The sequence below is a fragment of the Penicillium coprophilum genome (genome assembly GCF_028826855.1).
Source record: "Penicillium coprophilum strain IBT 35676 chromosome Unknown utg000004l_segment0_segment0, whole genome shotgun sequence".
Classification (NCBI taxonomy): domain Eukaryota; kingdom Fungi; phylum Ascomycota; class Eurotiomycetes; order Eurotiales; family Aspergillaceae; genus Penicillium; species Penicillium coprophilum.
The window spans coordinates 7,524,012-7,538,191 of NW_026622723.1; the positions used below are offsets into that span (position 1 = coordinate 7,524,012).

Below are 14,180 nucleotides of genomic sequence, written 5' to 3' on the forward strand. Positions count from 1 at the left end.
TTGTTAACCAACGTATGTATTACAGTCTAAAGAACAATATGACATCTGGTATATGAGCCTAGAAGGCCTAAGCCTTCCACAAGGCGTTAACTTGCTTTCTCCGAGCCTAGACAAAAAATGTTAGGAAATGTACCTGAAGAAATGAGGTAGGAAACTTACCATTGGAGCCAAAACGGTGACACCAACTCCGAGTGCCACCACAGTGAGAACGAGCTGCAACTTGGAGAAGCTCTTGCCAAGAATATCAAATGCTTGACTGGGCGTGGCTCGGGTACCGTAAATATCGTTTCCATAAGCAAAGATAAGACTGGTACTTTCCAACAGGGTAGGGCGAGAAAGCACAGCCTTGATACCAGCGACATCCCGCGTGTGTGAGAGGTACCATTTGCCATCGAAGTCGAGGTAGGGCGCGTAGCGGAACAGGCCTTCCTCCGCCTCGGCCGCCGTGGGGTCACGGTCGACGGGGCGACGGGGATCGAGGACAGGGCGAGGAATGCCAACTATGGAGTTGGAGGAGGGGAGAGTGCAAAGAATCTGGCGGGTGGTGATTCCCTGGCGCGTTTGAGTGACAGCCATGTGGGAGATGGATTCGGGGATCATGAAAGCCTGGGAGATGACGTGGGGTAACGGGAGGGTGGCAGTGCTGGAGTAATTGGTGACGGAGTCAAGAGCACCACGGTCGTTGGGGAAGGGAGATTCATAGAGCTCCGAGATAACCAGTTGGTAGCCCTTGGCGGAGGACTCGTCGCCGGCAACGTCACCCCAGAATGAGTAGGCGAACCAGTTCTCAGACATCACGGATGCGATGGGCTGTGTGGAGTCGACGCCAGCATGGGTGGTTGCGTGAAGGACCTTGCCTGAGACTCCGTCCAACAGGTAGAAACTTGCGGTGTTGGTCTGCTCGTTCACTGCAGTCACTAGGGCGAGATTGGGGTTGAGATACTTGTAAAGGACTGAACGGTTTCCAAGGACCCTGCCGATAGACGCGACAGGATCATGTGCAGGGCGGGCGGTCGCGTCGACGAGCTTCTCTCCGGAGGGAGGAATGAACTCCCACACAGGAGTCTTGTTGTCTTTTCCAGCCCAGCCAAGGACTCGGCCGTCAACGCTGGTGGTTACCAGGAACCCATTGTCGTTAGCAAATGCAGTGACCGGAGTACCGTCTTCACGAACACCAACGGTGGCTAGTGAACTTCCATCCTGCGCATCAAGGACAGCAATCGAGTGGAGTTTGCTGTTAGATGGTCCGGTGCGCGAAACTACCTCTCCAGTCGACACATCCAGAGTCACAGAGCTTCCGTCGTCGGAGTAGATGGTCACGACTCCCGGGGAAGACAGAATAGCCTTCACATTCCACTGCGATGTCTCCACTGCCTGGACGCCCCACAAAACGGCGCCGTGATTTCCAGTGTCCAAGGCGTATACACGGCCGTTCTTCGTGGCGACAATGACTGATTTGGCAACTCCGAAGCTGTCCAGGTTGGAAACTTCGTCGGTCAAGATACTGCTCAAAATGCGCTTAGGTAGATCCTTCAGCCAGTCGGGGAGATGTTCCAAGTCCCGGATATGACGCTTCACACGGTGTAGGTACGCGCCGTACAAAGTCTCGTGGCCCTCGACCTCCAGTTCATGAGCGAGATCTTCTTGGGCGGCAGTTTCCGCCCAAGTAGCTGCGACAGCATCAATGAGACCTTCGGGTCGAATCCACTCAATATGGCCATTTCGGATAAGTTGCCAATCTCCGTGCTTCCGGAAAAGCGCTGACCTAACAGCCACAGATTTTCCTTTAGCAACAACCTCAGATACTGAGTGAAGTGCAATGTCAGAAGAAGGCTTCTGCAGATCCCATCGTCCCAGAATTCCATGAGAGGCGGATGATACAACAACGGCTTCCATGTCCGTGATTCGAGTGAAATAGACATTAGCGTCAATGACACTGGCTGCGACCACCGACTGGCCGGGCAGATAAGGCAGCTTGTAAGCCTTGGTGACCTTAGCAGACACCAAGTCTACATGGTATACCTCGGCCCAGGCTCCAGTCTCGGTTAAAAAGTGGACCAAGAAATGGGGCAGCGCGTTCAGCTTGTGGGGAGCGTGAATTGTGATCTGTCGAATTTCGGAGCCGGAGGTATTGTCAATGGCGATGGGGGTGATCTCCTTGGTACCAATAACATTGACCTTCAGGGACTTTTGCGACCTGTCGGTCCAGACGATGATGGGCGAGGCGGAATTGGCGCCCACATAGAGGACGGACTCCGGGGTAGCCACATCGGCATCAGAGTTCAGAATCTGTTGGCGCGTCTGTCGTCCAGTCAGTGGGTCCAAAACGGTGACCTTGATCTTGTAGCCCTTCAACATAGCCGACTGGAGTGAAATATAGAAGACTTCTGTGGAAGAAGACGACACTTGGAACGGAACGTCGCCGCTAGAAGAACAATTCGTTAGCTTGGGGTTTGCAAAAGATAGCCAAAGACGAAACAGACCTTGCATCCTTATATTCCCACACAGTCTTTCCAGTGTTGCCATCCAGCCGTCTCACGATTCCGGTGCCTTCGCTAGCAACCACAGCAATTGTATCTCTCGAACCGGAGGTCGCGGTAGCATCCTCCAGCTCCAACAGCTCGAGATCAGCAACCACACCCTCGGGAACTCGATTTTCCCATCCCACCTTGCCATCTTGGGCACTCCAAGATGAGATGTAGTTACCAACCGCAGCTACAACGGCATCGTTTCCATCCAATCCGCGCAAAAGACCCGCCCCGTGCGCGAAAGAGTCCGCCGACCGCGAGATGTTCTGACGCCATACCAGCGAGCCATCGCGAGGGTTTACAGCGCCCACGAGGAGCTTATCGGATATGGTATAGAGGAGGGAGGCATTTGAAGATTGGGATGGCTTGAGGAAGAAGGTCGAGTCGGTGGATGGGGTGCCGAGGAGAGCGTGGTGGAAGTCGATGTGGTTGACCTCGTCAGGGTAGATTGCCGCCGCGGGCGATAGGCACGCGGCGAAAAGAGCGCCGCCTGGAGCCGCATTTTGAGTAACTCTTATTGAAGCATTGAAAAGGGGAGGAGGGGGAGGTGTAGAATGGATGTTGTCAATACAATCTTGGCGGAGTCCGGGCGGTGATGGCCCCCCAGATCCCAGATCCCCTTCCGTTTACATCCATGGACATCCAACCTTGGCAGAAAGGCACAGTATCTGGTATATCGCTTTTTATACACCGGTCATTGGTATATTTGAACGTAATTCTTGTTTACTGCCGTCTGGTTATTGAAATCAGAGTACGAAGAAATGTGTGAAGAAAATAAAAAAAAAGATATCCAACCCTGAAAGACTACCGGACCTCACAAGGCTGCATCAATACTCGTGTTTTACTGATAGGGAGACATCTAACATTGATTAAGGTAAGGAAATAATATCTCAATCTCACACAACAAGATAAAAGCGCTTTATTTTTAAGTACTTCTGCCACTCATTGTGGATATTTTCTGCCTTGTCCCTACCCTGTACCATGCTCATGATTTGATTGAACATTGTATCAACTTTTTAGTCCGTCAAGGCAGCATGTCGATTTCAAAGAAATCAAAAGCTATATCTCTATGGCCTTGAAAATTACGTGGCTGTGAGCTACCGGGAATGTATTTAAGCTTCTGTTAGAAGCTATGTATAGCCCTACCACCTAGTATAGGTCACCCACTTACTGTGGGAATTGAGTACTGATAGGTTATATACTCGCTGTGCCATGAATCAGGTAAGCGAAACTGACATACTGGGTCTATAGACTAAGACAAGACACAAGGTACCTTCTTGTTTACCACAGTGCCTTGTATTGAGAGCACTTACTCATTACACGCTTGTTTCATTCTGTTTAGCTCTATACAGTGCTCCAGGAATTTACCTGGCAAAGATTCTACCATTCACAATACATCACATCCCACGTGTATTGCGTTGCAGAACACCCGGTTGTTGTTGAACAAGCAAAGTCACACCCGGAGCCTTTGACACAAGCTATAGAGCAGATCCGCGCCGTTCGGGTGCTACAATCCTCCTCCTCGCTACCACTAGGGCCGCTGCCGCCTCCACCGCTAGACCCTCCACCACCGTTGATTGAATTGCTTCACCCAGGCGGGCACAGCGGGAAATTTGGTATGCAGAATGGCTTACAGGAGTGACCGGCTCTCTTACCACCCTTGCTAGTAGAGGGAGTGGGTGTGCCAGAGGACCAAGAGATTTTGGCCGTGTTGAGATGACAGTCCTTTGTTGTCTGGGTCGACGGGTATGGAGGTGGAATGATGGTGGTGGTAGTACTTGTTGGGGTAGGGGCTGATCCAAAGTAGGCATCACGTAGATCATATGAGGCAAGTCGATGCTGCTGGTCATCGTCACCGGGAAAGGATCAAACTGGCTGGCATTGATTGATATACTCCAGACAGAAATTTCGGTAACAACAGCTAAATTAGCTGTTAGTAATTGAATCTCGGACTAGGATGTAGGAGAATTTACAGGGCGGGAACGAGACGGTGATAAGGCCCTGTTTACTTTCTTGGGCATCATGAGGCTTCGACCCATCATTCGCGGCTGACCATTATGCAATATCAATCCCCACTGTAGACAGCTTCGGCTGCAAAAGAAAAGGGAGAATTGGCAGCCGCTCGATGTTAAAAACAAAAATTTGGTTGTTCATTTCTTCCGAGACCACAAGAAGAAAGGCCAAGGTCTTGTATATGGAAAACAAAGTACCGCCTCGAGCGCCCACCGGATCACGATTCCCTACACGGGAGCATAGAAGGGCCCGATGACTCAACTCTATACCTGACGGCAGACATTTTCAACCACAAATACACTTAATAGCACTGCCTGATTGATTGGTTAGCCCTTTACGAAACAGGTCTATTGGCTCAGGTGAGTTAAAGACTCGCCCTCCCAAGTGGGCAAGAGAACAACCGAGGTCCCTCAACATTGCAACTGAATGGACAATATGAGAGTCTACGAAGAGAAAAACCACAAACGATCCAGTTCCAGTGATAAATGTTCGTGGTCCAAAAATGGGTTGAAAGATGAATCGTATATTGTGTCTCAGTATATACTATGTTGAAAACGACCCATTCCAGCAAAGCTCATTCCTACTGACTGGCTTATCTGCCATTCAAAAATCAAACTAATAATCGCTGTTCTTGTTGAGGTATCCTGAGTGGTGTACAAGTCAGCATAAAATCCTCGGTGCCTACTCAAAAACAAGAATTTACGAACCTTCGGCCTTGTTCAGCAGCTTGCTACCAAAGCTATCGCTGGAGTCATTGTTACCACCGTAGCTGGAGTCATTGTTGCTGCTGCCGTAGCTGTCATCGTTACGGTTGGAGCTAGACTTGTTGCCGTAGCTGGACGAGTCATTGTCTCCGTAGCTGGAAGAGTTATTGTTGCCATAGCTAGAGGAGTCGTTGTTGCTGCTACCGTAGCTGTCGTTGTCACGGTTGGAGCTAGACTTGTTTCCGTAGCTCGAGGAGTCGTTATCACCGTAGCTAGAAGAGTTCTTGTTGCCGTAGCTGGAGGAGCTGTTGTCATTGTCGTTGTTTCCGTAGCTAGAAGAGTTCTTGTTGCTGCTGCCGTAGCTGTCGTCGTCACGGTTGGAGCTAGACTTGTTACCGTAGCTCGAGGAGTCGTTATCGCCGTAGCTAGAAGAGTTCTTGTTGCCGTAGCTGGAAGAGTCGTTGTCATTGTCGTTGTTTCCGTAGCTAGAGGAGTTGTTGTCACCGTAGCTGGAGCTGGTGTTCTTGCTACCATAGCTGTCGTCGTCACGGTTGGAGCTGGACTTGTTTCCGTAGCTAGAGTCGTTGTTGCTACTACCGTAGCTGTCATCGTTGCGGTTGGAGCTAGACTTGTTGCCGTAGCTGGACGAGTCATTGTCTCCGTAGCTGGAAGAGTTCTTGTTGCCATAGCTAGAGGAGTCGTTGTTGCTGCTACCGTAGCTGTCATCGTTACGGTTGGAGCTAGACTTGTTGCCGTAGCTGGAAGAGTCATTGTCTCCGTAGCTGGAAGAGTTGTTGTTGCTGCTACCGTAGCTGTCATCGTTGCGGTTGGAGCTAGACTTGTTGCCGTAGCTGGAAGAGTCATTGTTTCCGTAGCTGGAAGAGTCGTTGTTTCCATAGCTGGAGTCGTTGCCGCCATAGCCGGAGCTCTGGTTGCCACTGCCGTAGCTGTCGGACTCGTTGCGGTAAGACATTATGATTGGGTGTTTTAGGAGGTGTGGTTTAGGTATGTTTGGAAGGATGAGATGAATAGTTCTTGGGAAGAAGAGGATATAGTGGTTATTTAAGGGGTACGATATGTTGCCCCCAAACTAAAGTGAGCGCTTTATTTATCTCCCAGCAGGAACGGGGTCGAACGGAATAGAAGAGAATCGCCCCTCTCTCAACCCCTCAGTGACAACATGTGGACAAGCGAGGCGAGCAAAGATACTCAGGGGCCAATGATCGTGGCACGGAGAAGCTAGCATCTCTCCCGAACTCACTAGTTTTTTGCTTATTTGCCCATGATTGCGCAAACCTTGGGAGCCACTTTTCAGCTGGTGTCGCCTAATGCGGAATTGACCCCATATTTGACCCATAGGTGATGCTGCACCATCATCCAATCTATGAAGAGAAGATCACGCCATGGAGACAGCCATGCGGGCCTATGATTTGCCGGTTTGATTTAGTTCACTGCCAGAGCCGGACTTGGCCGCCCTGAGAGAGGACAGAGTTCATTTCCCCTCAACTGTGGCTATGCTGTTTTTAGTTTGCAGCCACAGGTCTGGACTGCTCAATATGACAGGATAGGCGGGAGGTGTCTAATCCGTAAACAAACGTACATGCATCCGCCGCCCTGAGTTCTTTTTGTTTTTTTGGGACAAAACTGAGATCAACCAATCATAATACAAGATCTTACCTTTTCCGGGCCCACTTAGGCAAGATCTACTTAGATCGCGCTATTGATTTCTATGGTAACGTGATACATCCCGAGGTCTATCTCCGAGACCCGTCCGTATCTCTGGTTTGATTTCGTCCATGGTACGGCTGAAGATCCCTTCTTACCTAGTCAAGGACTGTGTGCGAGTGCACCCTGGTGCCTTGGAGACCGTGGCTCCATGTGGGAATCTTGCGATCCCCTCAGCTAAAGGACTCAGACTACACAAAATTTCCCCAGTACTTTCAAGGTCGAGACAAGTTTCAATGATTTAATCACATTTCTATCATATTTGCATTCTGTCTGGGTATTCATTCACTCATTCCTCCCAAATATGATGATTGCTCTAGTGATTCGTTTAGTTGGAGATCTTCTTTAGTTGGAGATCTTCTCGTTGACGTGCTTGCTGTATTACACAATCAAATATTAGCAGATATCCAAGCCCAAGGACCATGGACTGTCACTTACCCAGTGGCCTTCTCGTAGGCCTCGCGGGCACCGTCGGTGATCTTCTCCTGCATGTTGCGGTCGATGTTGTAGCCAGACTTCTTGACACCGGCAGCGAAGGCTGAAGTAACCACGTGTCAGTTGAGAAACTCATGTTGCGTAAAGCAAAGAAATCACCTACCCTTGTCAACGTAATCGTCGTTCTGCTGGGTGTTGTTCTCGACAGGCTTGTCCTCGTGGCCGCCACTGCTGGAAATTGCGTTCTTGATGAAATCCATTGTGATAGTGAATGTACGAAGTATTTGCAAATTCGAAAATATCGTGAGTAGAGAGAAGGAGAGAAGGGGAAGAGACTTGTGTCGGGGACTCCGTCCAACTTGGCAAAAGCAGCCCCTCTTTTGCCAAGGTTGCCATGGGTGGCGGTTGGTTTGATGTGGGGCGCCCTGTGGCTGTTCCCTGTGGCACTAGTGATGCTGTGGCGTTTTGCTGTGGCACCATTGTGGCACTATTGAATTGCGGTTTGTTGGGATCTCTACGCTTGCGGATAAGGGATCACATGGGGTGATTTACAATTAATTTTACGTGAGAAGTGATGCTCGAAAATAAAACTTATCGTCAAATACAAAGGGCTATACAAGTGACTATACCAAGCTTTGGAAGTACCTTCCAAACAGGAACTCCAGAAAAATGCCAAACAAACCAAACAATTTTAAACACCGAAACAGGCCTTGTTGGCAGACCGGACAGCTTCCTTCTCACCCTCACTCATAGCATCGGTGATCTCCCAAGGAGTGTTGCCTAAGCCCATCGCACGCTGACCCTCAGCGCTCAGCGCCGACCAATCCATAGCACCCTTGAAACCGGCCTCACCGGGTCCACCGGCACCGGGGAAATCCCAGGGAGGCGAATAAGTCTGCGCAGCCTGGCGCTGCTTCAGAAGGTATTCCACATTCATATCACATAGCGGGGTTGCAGGAATGTACATGACACTAGAGTCCTGGGTACCGCGATGCTCCTTGTCCACGGAGTGAAGAGAATCGCAGTGCCAAGCGACAAAGTCACCCGGCGCAACCTGCGGTACAGAAACCATAGTCGACTCGAGTTCGAGATGCGGATGTGTGACCGGGTTGTACTCCTGGCAAGCGCCAGGTACGGAACCCGGGAATGTAGCATCCAGTGCTGGCTTGGAGCTCTCAACGTCGAAGAAGGGGCGCAGGATGGTGTACGCTGTGCTGTGGTTGATCATGGGGCAGACGTGCAATGAGCCCTCACCGGGCTTGGTGTCTGACATGGAAAGCCAGGCCTGGAAGAAACGCAGCATTGAGCATGCCCCGGCACCGTTGTATAAGTCCATTTTGGCGTTCAAACGGTGTCGCGCATCCCATGCGTCGTACTCCTCCCACTTTCCTTCCAGAATCTTCGTGTAGACTCGGGAGTACTCGGGGTCTTCCCAGCGCTCGAGGGAACCGCCGTCAATGTGCGGACCGAGAGTGAATTTTGAGTCGCCGGGGTCGCGGATGCGCAGACGGTCTGCGTAGGTGAGTGGGTTGGTGGTTGAGATCTTGCTGTTGGGGTCGGATGAATGCCATAGCTGCTGGATGAAGCGCTGGGTGCTGAGCATGCTGTCGTGAGCGCGGGCTTCGGCCTGTGATGGAGTCCAGTACAGCTCGTAGACAGCCGGGGAGTCTGCCGGGAAGGCCTTGACTCGCTCCTTGTTGGCAGCCACGTAGTCGCGGATCCGTTGCTTATACTCTAGGGCTTGGTCCCGGGGAATCACATTGCGGACAACCACGCTGCCGCGGTGACGGATCTCTTTTAATGCGGCCTCGGACACTTTTCCAGAGATGACATCAGAGTAGTCAATTGAGGGAATGATCTGTCATGCGTAAATTAGTCTTTTGCTCGGTGATGCGGGTTATGTGCACATACATCGCTGCCTTTTGCCTTGATCTTTTGCACTTCTTCGTCTAAGCTAGGAAGTAAACGCTCCCAACTCTTTGTGATTGCATCTTTGTTCTTCTCAAAGATCCTCGCCTTCAGCTCCTGAAACCGTGCGGGTAGGGGTTCCGGCTTGTAGTCGGGCCTTAAACTGGGGAAGACCGATGAGATATCACCGGCGGCCTTGGTTGTCTGGGCCGAGGTAGAGGCCGCTCTGACAGCAGATTTCGAAATAAACTTTGACAACGACATGATTGAATTGAATTTACAAGTGTGCCATCTAATTTTGCGGGGATATTCACCTGTGCTTTATATATTCTTCGTGGGGAACCTACCCTACATTAGTCGGGTCGGAAGAATCCCCTAAGCAGTACTCGGGCCGCCCTCAGAAAGAGCGATCTGCCAAATAATTACCAGATTGGGAAGTCTAACCGCCCCGTACTGTTGGCCATGACATCAGTCCGCAAAGAATCCATCATGTATGAGGCTAAAGATGAAGATAGCCAAAGGGAGGTTTTCCAACGTTTTCCCTCTAAAACCATCATTCGGGAATGCGGCAAGCGGTAATCTACAAGAAGGCCTTCGGGTGACGAAGCTTAGGTACTATACAAAACACTACATGCCATACGACGATGCCAACTGCGGCACTTGATGTGAATACTGCGCTGTTACCGAGGATATGATATATTGAGCATTCTAAGTCCCTGCTGGACGGCTTGGACATAATCGATTTACCGAAGGTCCAAAGATCTCGACGAACGTCTCTTGTGTCTGATAGGTATAATCGTTTCCCCTCAAGCAATCATTGCCCCTCAGGGCCACTTGCTGATCCGGTGCTGCAGCATGCAGCACGGTTTTACATCGAGCACCTCACACAAGTACCATCCAACCCCTCCCAGCGTTGTGATAAAGCAAGATAATGCCAACAAGAGTGGAAATTCCGTCTGACAGCCTGACACCCAAGGGAGGGACAACAGACTACCATTCTGCTGTATGTTGTACAGGAATCTCGGCCATCACGCCGGCCTCGGTCCACCTTCCACTCGCCCCGACGGGTAAATGTTCCTCTACCCCGCGAGATCTTAAAATGGAGACGGAATGCGCTGCAAAGGACACCGAGCATGTTCCACAGGGTCCATTTCCTGCATTAAAGAGGCAGGAATCCCCCTCGTGGTAGACTCTGTAAGCCATTAGTCGTGAACACTTAAAAATGTCTATCTCAGTGAAAGGAAGATCTGCCATTATAACTGGAGCTGGCTCTGGTATGTCTCCAGTACACTGCAGTATTAGACAGCCAGCTCACACTGTAGCCAGGCATCAACCTCAGTTTCGCCAAACTGCTGGTGGAAAGCGGCTGCAATGTCCTAATCGCAGATCTAGCCTTGCGTCCCGAGGCGCAAGGGCTAGCCGATAAGCACAAGACTGGAGCCGCACGAGTTATCTTCCAACAGACTGATGTTACTGACTGGGTCCAGCTCGAGCGGATGTTCGAGGTTGCGGAGAGGGAGTTTGGCGAGATTGATATTGTTTGCCCGGGCGCGGGAGTCTACGAGCCGGTAAGACAAAAAAAGCATCCCCAGCAGAATTACAAGTATAATGACAACTACCATAATTGTAGCACTGGAGCAACTTCTGGCGCCCACCTGGCTCATCCGAAAGCAAGGACTCGGCCTCTGGCGGTCGATACGCTTTGATCGATATCAACGTCAATCACCCGATCCGCACGACGCAGCTGGCGATTGCCCATTTCCTGAAAAATCGCACCGGTGCCCGCCCAAAGCATATTGTCCATATCTCTAGTATTGCAGGCCAAAACGCGAATCTCCCAGCTCCGATTTACTGCGCCACGAAAGCAGCCATCAACGGCTTTGTGCGGTCGCTCGCTGACCTCGACAAGAAGCTTGGGATTCGAGTCACGGCCGTGGCTCCCGGCGTTATCAAGACCCCGCTCTGGACTGATCATCCGGAGAAGTTGAAGATGGTCAATGATAGTACTGACAAGTGGGTGACGCCGGAAGAAGTGGCGCAGGTGATGTTGGCGCTTGTGCAGCAGGAACAGGTGAGTGAGATTATTGGGGATCGCTCGGGTCGTGCGCCGCAGTTTCAGGTGAAGGGAGGTACGATTCTGGAAGTTTCAAAGACGGTGCGAGCTGTCAATCAGTTTAATGATCCTGGTCCTGGTAATCGACCTGGCAACACGGTGTCGGATCAGAATGCGCTTGAGGAAGAGAGCTATCGACTCATGTCGCAGAAAGGCTGGGGATTGTCGAAGTTATAATTAGCATCACTTGATGGATATACCAATTCCAATGTTTCAAATAGTAGGCGCTTCAAGGATGTAGTTAGGTAATATGTAGGGATGCCCAGATGCTCCTGCGCTGGGCCAAGTGTTTTGTTAGGTAACAGGTCCCGGAGAAGACCCGGTCATGTGTCATCCCGATAAGACTTTCAACTGGCCACGATACTTTCCTTTTCCTCCTTATTCCTCCCTTTTTCCATTTCCAGTGTTCAAACTAATTTATTCACTCTCTCTTTTGGTTTAATCTCGGCCCCGCTGGTAGCGGCCGTTAATTATGTGTTGCGCGCCTATCTACGACCGATAACCGCATTTCCGCAAACAGATAACAGATATTAAAATGGAGGAGGGCGCACCCGTTGGTCCATCAGGATCCCAGAATGCATTGCGCAGGTACGTGGAACACAAAGTCTTGATGCTGAAATTAACTAATAAAAATTCATTCCATCAGGCGTGGAGGCCGTGGAAGACCTGGGGATGTCGTGGGTGAGGCCAGTTGGGCCAGCAGTGTGATCAACCTGGTCAATACCAGTAAGTGCGAGGAAGTATACAATGCGTAGGGTATGCCGAGTTCTGACCCAGACTCTCACTGTAGTTATCGGCGCTGGTGTGCTTGCGATGCCCCTAGCCATCTCCCGTATGGGAATTGTCCTCGGCGTCGGTGTGGTTCTGTGGTCTGCAGTTACCGCAGGATTCGGCCTCTACCTGCAATCATTATGCGCACAATATTTGGATCGTGGAAGTGCCTCATTCTTTGCGCTATCACAATTGACATACCCAAACGCGGCTGTGGTCTTTGACGCCGCGATTGCGATCAAATGTTTCGGAGTCGGCGTGAGCTATCTCATCATCATTGGAGATCTTATGCCGGGGGTGGTACAGGGCTTCGTTGGCAGTGAACCAGCGTATGATTTCCTGGTGGACCGTCATTTTTGGGTTACGGCTTTTATGTGAGTCGCCTTATGCAATATGCAGAATCGAGGCTGAAGTACTAAACATTTGACTCTTAGGTTGATCGTGATTCCTATCTCTTACCTGCGCCGTTTAGATTCTTTGAAGTATACCAGTATCGCGGCCTTGATGTCTATGGGCTATTTGGTTGTCCTGGTTGTGTATAAATATGTCCAGGGAGACACCAAGGAAGATCGGGGCCCGATTCGCGTGGGCCATTGGGCCGGCGCGGTTCCGACTCTCAGCAGTCTGCCAGTTATTGTTTTTGCATTTACTTGCCATCAAAACGTAAGATTCCGAGTTGCGACCTTTGAGTTCTTTCCTAACAAGCATTCCAGATGTTCTCCATCCTCAACGAAATCGGCAATAACAGCCATTTCCGCACGACGGCCGTTGTTTTTGCGAGCGCCGGTAGCGCAGCTGCAACATATATCCTCGTTGCCATCACCGGGTACTTATCCTTTGGCAACAGTGTAGGCGGCAATATCATCGGCATGTACCCACCTGGCGTATATGCAACGATCGGCCGCGCCGCAATTGTCATGCTAGTAGTCTTCTCTTATCCACTACAATGCCACCCATGCCGAGCCTCAGTCGATGCTGTCCTAAAATGGCGCCCCAGACAACATGCCACAGAGAGTTCTCCAAACAGGCACCCATTGCTAGGCCCACGCGGAAACCGTACCCCAGAGGCAATGAGCGATCTTCGCTTCTCCATTATCACAACCACCATATTGATCCTGAGCTACTTAGTTGCCATGACCGTGTCCTCCCTCGAATCCGTACTGGCATACGTCGGGAGCACTGGCAGCACGAGCATCAGCTTCATTCTCCCGGGCTTGTTCTATTACAAAATATCCTCGCCCGACTCACCTACCCACCAGGTCTTAATGAAAGAGGATGACGAGGCGGAGGATGATCTCTCTGATGATGACGAATACGACGACAACGAGGGTTCCCTCGCTCGCTCATTGACTGAGAGTGGCATTTTGCGCCGCGGCAGCCGCCACTGGCGCAAGGCGTTGCTTCGCCGACTCAGCCTGGCATTGGCTCTCTACGGCTTGGTTGTGATGATTGTGTGCCTCATTACGAACACGTTCTTCAAAATCTCACATTAATAAGCTCCCTGGCCTCTGCATGAAGATTCTCTTCCGCACTCTTGTTGGTTTGGGCCTGATCTTATCATGATCTTTGGGCCTGCCTCTTACCGTCCAAGGAACAAGGCTCTTGGATTCTCTTGCCTGTTCATTAGGCTCATTCCTTTGCATATTCTTTCTCGTTGGTGCGCTACTCTAGATTTTCGTTGTTATGTGTATATCCTATTGGATATTGCTCTTTGCAAAGTTTAAATTTCATTTGATTTCCAAGGCTGGGTTATTCATGCTGGGCGTTTGGAGAATTGTATCTATTTGACTTGGTTGCTTAATTTCCATATTGGCTGACTGCTAATTTTATGCGGATACAATGGTTGTTTTGTTTGGATAAGGAAAAAAGAGACAGATAAGATTCAAGGTAAACTCATAATGAGTAGAAGTTCAAGATGTGTATAAAGAAAAGTGTACAGTAGAGAGCGATTCAAAGCCAGATGTAAAGCAGAAAGACACTCAT

The 14,180-nt window shown here is 50.4% G+C and overlaps 7 protein-coding genes across 7 annotated transcripts; 3 read left to right on the forward strand and 4 right to left on the reverse strand.

Annotated features, from left to right (window-relative positions):
• Nucleotides 1-67: 67 nt before the first annotated feature.
• On the reverse strand, nucleotides 68-3,474 carry N7500_007270 (uncharacterized protein; the record flags this gene model as incomplete). The annotated part of the gene is made up of 4 exons (XM_056678414.1): nucleotides 68-106; nucleotides 160-2,425; nucleotides 2,484-3,018; nucleotides 3,462-3,474. 4 exons carry the CDS (start codon nucleotides 3,472-3,474, stop codon nucleotides 68-70), a joined length of 2,853 nt encoding a protein of 950 aa, XP_056533414.1.
• A 266-nt stretch (nucleotides 3,475-3,740) lies between these two features.
• On the forward strand, nucleotides 3,741-4,170 carry N7500_007271 (uncharacterized protein; the record flags this gene model as incomplete). Its single annotated transcript, XM_056678415.1, has 2 exons — nucleotides 3,741-3,749; nucleotides 3,871-4,170. 2 exons carry the CDS (start codon nucleotides 3,741-3,743, stop codon nucleotides 4,168-4,170), a joined length of 309 nt encoding a protein of 102 aa, XP_056533415.1.
• A 1,070-nt stretch (nucleotides 4,171-5,240) lies between these two features.
• On the reverse strand, nucleotides 5,241-6,218 carry N7500_007272 (uncharacterized protein; the record flags this gene model as incomplete). The annotated part of the gene is made up of 1 exon (XM_056678416.1): nucleotides 5,241-6,218. One exon carries the CDS (start codon nucleotides 6,216-6,218, stop codon nucleotides 5,241-5,243), a length of 978 nt encoding a protein of 325 aa, XP_056533416.1.
• A 1,097-nt stretch (nucleotides 6,219-7,315) lies between these two features.
• N7500_007273 (uncharacterized protein) lies at nucleotides 7,316-7,665 on the reverse strand (the record flags this gene model as incomplete). The annotated part of the gene is made up of 3 exons (XM_056678417.1): nucleotides 7,316-7,346; nucleotides 7,409-7,508; nucleotides 7,569-7,665. 3 exons carry the CDS (start codon nucleotides 7,663-7,665, stop codon nucleotides 7,316-7,318), a joined length of 228 nt encoding a protein of 75 aa, XP_056533417.1.
• A 431-nt stretch (nucleotides 7,666-8,096) lies between these two features.
• On the reverse strand, nucleotides 8,097-9,577 carry N7500_007274 (DUF1479 domain-containing protein; the record flags this gene model as incomplete). Its single annotated transcript, XM_056678418.1, has 2 exons — nucleotides 8,097-9,263; nucleotides 9,317-9,577. The coding sequence occupies 2 exons, from the start codon at nucleotides 9,575-9,577 to the stop codon at nucleotides 8,097-8,099; spliced, it is 1,428 nt and encodes a 475-aa protein (XP_056533418.1).
• A 958-nt stretch (nucleotides 9,578-10,535) lies between these two features.
• Nucleotides 10,536-11,603, forward strand: N7500_007275 (uncharacterized protein; the record flags this gene model as incomplete). Its single annotated transcript, XM_056678419.1, has 3 exons — nucleotides 10,536-10,587; nucleotides 10,640-10,881; nucleotides 10,944-11,603. The coding sequence occupies 3 exons, from the start codon at nucleotides 10,536-10,538 to the stop codon at nucleotides 11,601-11,603; spliced, it is 954 nt and encodes a 317-aa protein (XP_056533419.1).
• A 358-nt stretch (nucleotides 11,604-11,961) lies between these two features.
• N7500_007276 (uncharacterized protein) lies at nucleotides 11,962-13,690 on the forward strand (the record flags this gene model as incomplete). The annotated part of the gene is made up of 5 exons (XM_056678420.1): nucleotides 11,962-12,014; nucleotides 12,073-12,152; nucleotides 12,217-12,571; nucleotides 12,632-12,860; nucleotides 12,911-13,690. The coding sequence occupies 5 exons, from the start codon at nucleotides 11,962-11,964 to the stop codon at nucleotides 13,688-13,690; spliced, it is 1,497 nt and encodes a 498-aa protein (XP_056533420.1).
• Nucleotides 13,691-14,180: the final 490 nt, after the last annotated feature.